The sequence below is a fragment of the Artibeus jamaicensis genome, unplaced genomic scaffold (assembly GCF_021234435.1).
Source record: "Artibeus jamaicensis isolate MK-2021 breed Jamaican fruit bat unplaced genomic scaffold, CSHL_Jam_final scaffold_916, whole genome shotgun sequence".
NCBI lineage: Eukaryota > Metazoa > Chordata > Mammalia > Chiroptera > Phyllostomidae > Artibeus > Artibeus jamaicensis.
Window position 1 is genome coordinate 36,449,059 of NW_026522059.1, and position 10,175 is coordinate 36,459,233.

General features: G+C 41.8%; 1 protein-coding gene across 4 annotated transcripts in view; it reads left to right on the plus strand.

The window, feature by feature from the left end:
* Positions 1-9,644, plus strand: part of SLCO5A1 (solute carrier organic anion transporter family member 5A1) — a 120,476-nt gene extending 110,832 nt beyond the window's left edge. For all 4 annotated transcript variants that reach the window (XM_037148923.2, XM_037148922.2, XM_037148924.2 and 1 more), the window contains 2 exons: positions 1,168-1,232; positions 3,695-9,644. In XM_037148923.2, coding sequence (XP_037004818.2) covers positions 1,168-1,232; positions 3,695-4,152 — 523 coding nt within the window. In that variant the 3' untranslated portion in view covers positions 4,153-9,644. The remainder of the gene's footprint in view (positions 1-1,167; positions 1,233-3,694) is intronic.
* The last annotated feature ends 531 nt before the right edge of the window (positions 9,645-10,175 follow it).

Here is a 10,175-nt window from a genome sequence, read left to right on the forward strand (position 1 = left end):
CACACTGCTGGGTACCTGGTTGGAAACAGCTACAGTGACAGCTTTCTTAGCAGGACCACTGGGGGGTCTGCCTGCCTATTCTGCAGAGTCTGGCTTCCTGTCTATGGGATGCGGAGTTAGAGGTTTCCCAGACAGTCCCTTCCTTGACTGTAGATAACAGCGCATGAAAGCCTGATAGTTTGTTTACTCAGTCCTCCCATCAGCACACACTTGTGGAATAGCTTCTCTGTGTGCAGCTTTGGGCAAGTGCTCTGTGAAAATAAAGAAGGTGGAGAATGGATGACAAGTACACCAGTCCTTGGGAATTTTACATTCTCTGCCTAGGACCTGTGTGTATGGGATAGAAAGGGAAGGTCCTTCATCATCAGAAAGTACAGATCATTCATGATCTAATTCTTTGACCTTTAATGCTACAGGAGATGTTAAATCATCTTACTCTTTGAACTTTAATTCTGTGAGATATGTTCAGTCACCCAGGTGAGGGTTGCTTAGTTTATAATGTTCAAACGCAGCAAGTTTTAGGCACCTAATCTAAAACTTTGAAAAAGGAGCCCTTTCATCTTTGCTAATTACAAAATCAGTAGACTGTAGTCTTCCTGCCATGTGGGAATTACTTGGAGCATAAGTTTTAGGAAAAGAAGAAAAAATGAGGTGGCTGGAAGGGATTCATTATTTCCCTAACTTTTGACTTGTTCCCTATATGTATTTTTGACTATATATTTAAAACATTTTTCTTTATGCTTTTCCTTGAGAAATTATGGGAGTAGTTTTCAGTGTACATACCATTTGGGAAAGTATAGGCAAACAGGAAAAAGTGTAGTGGTTAGGATAAAGTGCTTTATATACTTAACAGAACTGGTTTGGGAAGCTCAGTTAGGACCACTTCCTATACTTTCATCCCTGACCCTTTGGCCTTTCTTCCATCAGTATTTAAATGGAGACAATTAGAGTAAATTGGAGTTGCCTTGGTGTCTTCATTGGGGATGCATTTATTCCCTGGTTTAGCCACCAGCAGTCTTGCTTGGCTATTGTTAATAAACTCTAGCAAATGAAATACTTGGGCCTAGCATCTCTTTGGTTCCTGGCTCTGCGCTAAGCAGGGTTTACTTGACAGTCATTTTCTCGAGGCCACAGTTCTAACACATTTCTCTTGTTCCTTCCCCTCAGGTCCGTAGAAGATGAGGAGAGACCTTTTGCTCTGGGAATGCAGTTTGTTTTATTGCGAACGCTTGGTACGTCCCTCGATTTCCAAAAGGCCTCTTAGTTCCTCTTTGCAGGTGGCAAGTGCTCATTGTCCTTTAAAATGGAATGTCAGTCATTTGTTACCATTGTAGTAGCGAGGGTTTGACAGGCATAGTGGTAAGGGCATGACTCCCTTATGTTCTGATTTGGACTAAAAGCTGACTAGTTCTGTCATCTGATGAAACAAAACAAAAGCGACTTTAGGTCAGTTCCTCTTTCATTATGAACATAAACTTGGGCTAAATTCCCCATAGAATTTTCTGCAGTAAGAAATATTGGCCCAAACAATCGTGGTGGGCTTGATGTTGGCGTTTTTGTTCCTTTACGCCTTTTAGATATGAAAGTGATGGGGAGGGGTGCTCATTTCGTTTGTGAAAATGTCGGTATCTTCTTTCCAGTAATTTTATTGGCTTAGGCAACAAGTGTAACCATCAAGTTTTCTGAGAAAAAGAAATAAAACATTCTAAAAAGAAAAACGAGAGATGCCCGAGTTAACTGCCCTTTACTTAATTAACAAGAGAAGCTCCTTAGTGCCATGTTTATTCGGACGGTTGCAGAGCTCACTGGGCATGAAGAATATCATTCCGATTTTTACAGACACCGCAGCCCCCTGTGATGTCTTGCAACAGTGCATGGGAAATAGCCTGGGAAGTAGTAGTCCATCCTCTTGATCCATTTCAATGTATTTTTTAATTGACTTCCTTATCATCAGGCATATTTTTTCTTTCTTAAGTGGCAGTCTGATTTTCTACAGCTGTTTTTTCCCCACAGTAATCAGTAGCGTTGTTTACAGGACAAAAAGAAGTTTTCTGATTCAAATTTTTTATTTTAGTTTTGAAAGGTAAAACATTTTAAAATGGTATCATCTGACCCTTTGAAACCTTAATCATCTTAGGAATTTTCAATTTGGCCTATGTTGTGGTTGGTGGCCCGAGACTGGGCGAGGCTCACTTTCTGGTGAAATTCAAAGACTTCTGGTTGTACTGAATGCATGGCTTGTCTGTTTTGGTACCAGTGAGACATTGAAGGTACCATTTTTTCAAGGCACGCTGATTAAAGGAAATTTTGACAGACTTTGGCACAGTTAAGAAGTATGCCTTATGCTTCTCTTGAAAACTAAAAAGTTATTTTCAAAGAAGAAAATTTGTTTAGCAAAGGGGTAGTGGATTAGGGAAGAAAAAACCAGTTCCTCATTTTTGCTGGCCTGTCTGTGATGCCCTGGAGTCAGTCTGATTTGACGGGACGTGGAGGTAAAGGTGGGTTAACACATGGAAAACATAACATCTGGAGGGCAAACGTTTCAGGAGCTTATTGTTTAATGCTACCTTAAGTTCTAGTGATTGTTCAGAACTGCTGTTCAACATGCCAATTTCTATTTCCCCAAATTTCAAAGCAAAATGAGGCTTTTAAGGATTTAAAAAGCATTAAATGTTAATTATAGTGAACATGTTCCCTTTTAAATGAATGCATCAGGTTTAAAAATATATCACCCACAGCCACCTGGGCTATTAGCCCACCTGTTCTGCCCCCTTTCCTCCTTCCTCTCCTTCCTTCCCCGTTCTGCCCTCCCATTACTTCCTTCTATAAACTCGTACTGAGGATCTGTGGGCTGTCCTCTTGGTCCTTGGGAGGCAAAGAGTAAAAGGCATGGCCCTTGCCATCAAGGAGCCCGTGCATGGCAGATGTGCAAACAGTGCGATTGTTGAAAAAGGGTGGTTTATACAGAATGCAGTGGGAATATAGTGGCAGCTGAGTGCGTAAGGAATTTAAGAGAGGGGTAGGATATTCAAATGCAAGGTGAACAAGCAGGGGATAGAGACTCATTCTGGCAAAGGGAGTGAGGTGCTGAAGGACATTTACTTGGGTAGACTTTCTTATGGGATTAAAGACATGTCTATCACAGGGCCCCAGAATGAAGTTACTACTACTCCTCAGAGCTGTTTCCTAAGCTTTAAAGATGAATTTTATGCCTGAATTATTTCTGTACCCCAAGTGCCTTTATAAAGTTGCCATTTAACATGATTTCTGACCTATAAGAGACAGTGCTTTCCTCGTCCAATACTAGAACCCATGGGAGCTCAGCATGCTGAATTTCAGTGGATCGTAAAGGCTTCTGGTAGAGCATCTTGAATAGTTAATGACAAAAATCTGATTTTTAAGTTTAAAAGGTTTCCCCAATTGCATTTTTTGGCAATAGACATTTTTATGATCCTAAAAATCAATAACACATTCTGATTGAATAGCAAACTGGAAGATTTAAAGTATCCACCATTTACTGAACATTTTATAATAAATATATTATGACGACATGTGACAAATTTTTAAAAATCAAGAAAACCACTCCCCTCTATTGCATTCAGAGCATAGAAATCACCTTGCTAACTTACAAATGTGTTTTCTCTTATCCGATGTGCTAACTGATTTTCCTCTTCTCCCCCCTCTATACCTGTAGCGTACATTCCTACTCCGATTTACTTTGGAGCAGTTATTGACACCACCTGCATGCTCTGGCAACAGGAGTGTGGAGTGCAAGGCTCTTGCTGGGAGTACAATGTGACGTCATTTCGTTTTGTCTACTTTGGTTTGGCCGCTGGCCTCAAATTTGTTGGCTTTATTTTTATTTTTCTGGCCTGGTACTCCATTAAATACAAGGAGGAGGCCCTGCAGAGGCAGAGGTGGAGAGAGTTCCCTCTGGGCACCGTGAGCGAGATGGTGGGCCGCCCCGACGGTGCCGGGAAGCACGCCCGGACTAGGTCTTGTCCTGCTTTCAGCACCCAGGGAGAATTCCAAGAAGAGACTTGTCTGCAAAAAGGGATCCAGTTCACAGCACAGACCTACCCGGGGCCCTTCCCGGAAGCAATAAGCTCCTCCCCAGACCCGGGGCCTGAGGAGAGCCCTGCTGCGGTGTAGCCTCCCTCCCGAAACTTGAAAATGGAAGACTTTAGTTTTGTTGGTTGAGTTGAATACTGGCGACTTGAGAAACACCCGTGCCTTTTTCTCTTTTTTTCCTTTTTTAACCTCTAAAGACACAATCCTCAAACCAACAAAGCTCAGTGAACACAGCCACTATTGAATGAGGGCTGGATACCTCAACAAGACTGAGAGCCTTTCTCCCGATTCTCTCCAAGAAGGAGTTTAGGTACACTTGTTACCGTTTCCGCTATGTGAACTTCATGCTCATGCTCCAATAAGTATAAGGTCAAGGGACACGGTTAACACAATCACGGACGTGTAACGGCGATGCATCTTATTAGTGCACACTCCACACAAAGGTGGGCTTGACCATGGCTTTGCATTTACGAGTCAAAATCTTTAGATCTGAGCACCTACTGTGAGTTCTGCTACAAAGCACAAATGAATTCGCCTCAACTATGCAATTTGACTGGGAAAATAAGTGCAGCATGCTACTTTTGCTTTCAGAGACTGCAGCAGATATGTTTTTGAGAAGAGGAAGCTCTTTAAAGTACTGTTAAATAGCATTTTAAGCCATAGCAGAGTTATAAATCAGGTAGGATTTTTCAAATGCTTCAGAGGAACCATATGCATAGTGTGATAAAGGAACAGCTACTTCATTTCATAAAGTCCATTCTCTTTTAGTCCGTCTGCCCCCCTCATAAGGTTGGTAAGGAGGCTGCTAAATCATCTGATAGCTTGAATATAAACTCCAGTATTCCTTCATAAGGGGCTTTAAAACTAGTGTGCTAAACAATAGGCCTAGACTCTGTAATTTGAGATGCATAATAAGGAAACTCATGGCTTTCTCATCCCCAAAAATTGCTGCAGAAATTCTTTTAGCTCATAAGGGCTCACATAAGAGTAGTTAGAAATTGTAATCTTGATATAGTTGGAAATAGGAATATAGTTGGAAAATAGTTAGAAAAAAAATTTCAGAGATGCGTGATTGAGTCCCACCCTGTTATTATAATTATCTGCCCAGAAACACTAGCAAATCTGTATTGTCCTCTTTCTTATGCAGAGAAAATTGCTGTGGTTGTTACTGAAATTAAGTCATTACACCAGGAAACCTATACCTGCTCTGTGGAAATCACCTCGAAAACAGGAGGAGGGAGATCTGGGAGCCGAACCTAGAATATGATCCTAAGTAATGGTTGGAAAATACCAAATAAACTGGTCCGTGGTACTGAATCCTGCTTCATTAGGGTTAGAATCATTTTATACTGCCCTTTGGCTCCTTCCTACTGTGACCTTCCGAAAGTGATTTGAGAGAGGACTTTATTTTCTTTTGGGTTCATGATCCATGATCCTTTTGAGGACCTCCCAGCACGTCCCTTGGATTTAGGTGCCACCCAGCATGCTTTCTGCATGGTTCTTAAGGCAGATGACTCCCGGCAGCACTATGCACCGACGGCAAGTTAACTCCTGGGAGCTGGCTGCTCAGAAAAAGAACCATGGGCACTCAGGGTTAGGAGGAACTGTCAGGTCCAAACACCAGTGTCAGCATTTCTGCCAAGGGGCCTGTGCTTATGTGGGGCTAATCCAGGAAATGGTTTCCCTGGCTTCTACCCTCTTCCATGGAAAGAATGTGATTGACACAACTGTCCCACAATTCAGACTTTTCACCCTCCACTCATGGTTGCCCCGTGGGGTTGTACGGCTATTCCTGGGTGCAGGGTTATTCTCCTTTCTACCTAGGAATGGTACCAAATGGTTCTCTCAGTTGTATGTGGTTTGTGGAGAGGGTTACCACTCTTAAACTGAAGAATGTCTCCAAGGGCTGGAGCCAGTGGTCTTGGTGACAAGGACTTCCCTTTGAGCGGTCTCATTTGACTAAGGCATTGTTGCCTGTGGTTACTCTGGCGTCCATCAAGCTTTGGTCAGCATGGCGTGTGTGGAAGGTCTTTAGAAAATATTGCTGACCAAGCCAGTGCCTGCTCTGGGGCTTCCCCTTTCCCCTCTGTGGGAAATCTTTCAGCCTTCCAAAGAGAAAGTTTCCTTTTGTGTTGGAGCTACAGATAGGTAGGTTGGAGAGAGATACTGTTTTCTTAATTTCTCTCTGATTGTTAAGAAATGGCATCAAGAAAATTTTGGTGGGATTGTACTTTTTTCTTGCAGCTTAGATAATATGTTCCGACACTGTTACAATTTCTCTCTTCTTGGTAGGAGGTTTTTTAAAAGGAGCGCCCTCCGAACTCCAGGCTAGGGAATGAGGGACGCACCAGGTATAACTAGAGAGCACCTCCCCCTTTCTCTGCCGTGAACTGTCACCCGGCTCTGCAGTCAGCGACCACTGAGCACTGTTTGACCCATTACCATCTGCCACTCTCCGAGACCCTTTGGGGCGATTAGGCCAGAATTCAAAGAAATCAGCATGAATTGTACATCACAACGTTGGTGTTGTACTTCTTCAAGTATCTGATGCTTATAAATAGCAGGTGTATCATTAATGTGTTATTGGTGTGTGTGGAATAAGTAGTAAAAGTTGTGGAATATATACCAAGTAAGAGTTGTCCCCAGAATGCTTTGGGCTCTGGTAGCATCACTGGAATATTATGTAGTCAACTAAAATGATTATTTCATAGATGACACCATTTAATTATGTATATGAGGTTCTTAAATGCTTCTTAATAAATTGGTTATATTAATTTATAGTCATAGCTCCTATTATAAGTTTAATTGCCACTTTCCATGAGCTTAGACTCATAATTCCTTGTTTTGGAAAAGGTCATCTTGTTTCCTAATAAACTATGTAGATTAATATAGTATTTGGCTTTAATATGCAAATATAATATCCTTGACTATAGCCTATTAATTTAGGAAGTCCCTGGGGCTGGGGTGGGGGTTGAAGCACATTCTTTGGTTATTTTCATTGCTAGGAGATCCTGATCCTTTGTAGGTGCTTTAGTTCCTGAAAACAGTCAAAAGTCATTCAGAACCAAGGGAGGGGAGAAGGGCGGGGCAGAGAGGACACAGATTAGCACAGATTAGCTGATTGGTTACAGAGCATTTGTCAAGCACTATTGTTCATTTTAATTTTTTACTAAGTTTGAAAGAACTATTTATGTTCTGCTATTTTGTTTTATTGTTTTTTAAACAGATGGTGCAAACTGAGGCTCTGAGAGGGAAGGTGACCTGTTGAGAACTGGGGGGTGGGCAGGTGAGGGCTCAGACTCAGGGCTCTGCCTCTCGCTGGCCCGCTCCCCACGCTGCCTGTGGTGGTTCCAATGAACGGGGATAAGCTGTGACTAGGAGGTAGTGAGGTAGATCGCTTCAGCTTTTGACGTGCTGCTGTTTCTGAGGAGTAGAGAAGTTCTTATTTCTTTATGTAAAATAGAAAAAAAAACTGCAGGAAACATTAACATTTAAGGTTTAGATCTGGAAGGTAAATTTACATTTATTTAGCTACGTCTTAAGGTCAAAATTTTTTTGTCATAACATACCTCAAGTATTTATTTATAGTGTGTACTTAATATAGAACAAACTCAATTTGGGTGGTGACGTTGAGTCTCAGTAGAGTTTCTGAAATGAAACATTATGAGGAAAGGGGGTTCAGATTTACTGAATCTGAGCTTCGTGGTTTCCGGCATATGGTTTTCTACCCTTCCCCGCCTTCACAACGTCAACATTTCTATTTGTGTTTGGCGAAAATTGGTTTACGTTTCCTAATAAAAGTTTTAAATGCATATCTATCTCTGGTGTTACATGTTAAGTGAACAGATACAGCACATTACATGCAACATCCCAGACCACGGTGGTGGAGTTACTGGCAGAGGTGATGGCGGCTCCCCCTGTCCACCACCCGCCAAGAAAACCCTTCCTCAGTCAGCAGGCTCAGCTCGCATCCTTGGTGGGCTTGGAGCCAGAACCTTTCTTTTTGGAGCCGGTTATGTATCAGCCACAGGTGCACCAAAGGGAAGCTTCATAGTTTGAATAACCAGAGCATGTTGTGGAGATTTTCTTGTGTGCCGGGAACCATAGGAGAGCCCAGGCCCAGGCTGGTAGCCAGTTCCACTTTGTGATTTTGTGTGTAGGTAAGACACCCTCCCTGGCACAGAAAGGTGATGGTAACTATTGATGTATTGGCGCCTACTGAGTATTCTGGGAAGCAGATGGACATCGCACCACTTACTTTACAAGCCTGGAACCACCTGGACTGCAGGCTGGCGGATTCTCTGGTATGCAGGCCAGTAGGCAGCCTTTACACATCTGCATGTTCTCTTTCATAGCGGCCCAGGGAGCGCCATCGTGGACCCACGAAGTTAGTGGCCTTGAGCACTTTACCTGTTCTGTCTTCTCTTCTTTCTTCATCTTTCAGGATGCTGCTGGCTGTATCCATCCCAGATTTCTTGCTACATTGGTATCAAATCTGTGTATGTTTGAAGAGGTTATTTTAAGCACCTCAATTTTTCTCAGCCCCAGGAAGGGTCAAAGAGGAGGAAAACCCTCCCTGGGTATTCGCTATTGCAACATTTAAAAAAATGCCTTGGTGCTAGAAGTGTTTGATGAAGCATGCTCACCACAAGAAACGCCCCACTGAATCCACGGTATTTCACTGATAAGCGACTGCATGTGCTGTGCTTTTGGAATTTGGGAGAACCTCCCAGAAACAAGCACTCATTACTCTCATTACTACAGTTAACCCATGAACATGACATTGCAAAAATGAAGTGTGTAAGGGGGAATCCTTTTTTCTATAAAAAAGTCAGCATTTTTGATATTTATTTTAGCAAGAATAATCAAATGCTAGGTAGAAACAATTTCAGAGAGGGGGAAAATATTTCAGGTAATCTTTTCTTATTTCTTCTCCAGAAATGTACACCCATGCAAGGTGTTTTTAATACTAGGGTTTTGAAGGTGTTATCTTTTTCTGGTATTCTACTATTACATGTTAAAATCCAAGGAGAAGAGATCATTAAAAACTAAAACTAATGGAATAGCAGGGACTGTTAAACCAAAGGGGTGAGCAAAAGAAGTTTAAAGTTTGTCTCTAGAAAAGAAAAAAGAAGAATAATTGGTAAGACTTTATTGTGGGCATTTTTCTTAAAATATATACCTCTACTCCTAACCCCAAATATCAATGAGAAGCATGAACCAGGCAGGTCAGCCTCCGATTCTTTAGTTAAAGGAAATGTAACACTGTGTCAGGCCAGCTGTCATTAGGATCCTAGTGGAGTGTGTGTTCAGCGTGTGTGTGTTTGTGTGTAGGGGTGTGAATGCTTGTGCAGAAAGGCTGTTTTGAGTTGGTGCATAAAGAAGTTTGATTTTGTGAATTTTAAAATGAATATTTATTTGGTGACCTCTTAGGTAATTGAAAAGATGTATCATTTCCTTGTGTTTAATGAAATATATTGTCAATGTACTAATCAACCTTGGTTTACAACATCTTGAATACTTGATCACTGAAAACTAAGAAAAAAAGTAAAAAAAAAAGAGAATAAAATGTGTTGGATTGAAATTACTTTGTCTCTTACGATTTTTGTTGTTTGAAGAGATGAAGTGATGATGCCGGTGTGATCACCTTCCCCCTCCCACCTCACAGTGAAGACTCGGGGTTTGGTTGGATTACATAGGCCAACGCTATTCCGAACTCCGTACATAGTAACGAACTGCTCATATAACTGATCACTCTGCCTTGAAGCCAAATGTCCTATGTGTCAACTATTAGGGCTATAGTTTTAAGAGCCTGCAAGAGCACATTTTTCCTTGAGTCACCAAAGAGAATACTTTTAAGTAGTTTATCACTTACCTATTACATTTCGAACAGACTTTGGGCCTGCAGAACTGTGCCTGAAGTATAGTTTATGTTAGTCAGGATAGTCTGAGTTATGCTTAAAAACTTGCTAACCCCAAATCTCAGTGGCTTCATAGCACAAAAGTTGACTTCTTATTTCCATCATGTGGCTATAAAGGTCTGTTCCACGTAGTCCCTCCGGGACCCATCCTGACAAATCCTATGGCCTTGAAGCCTCACCATC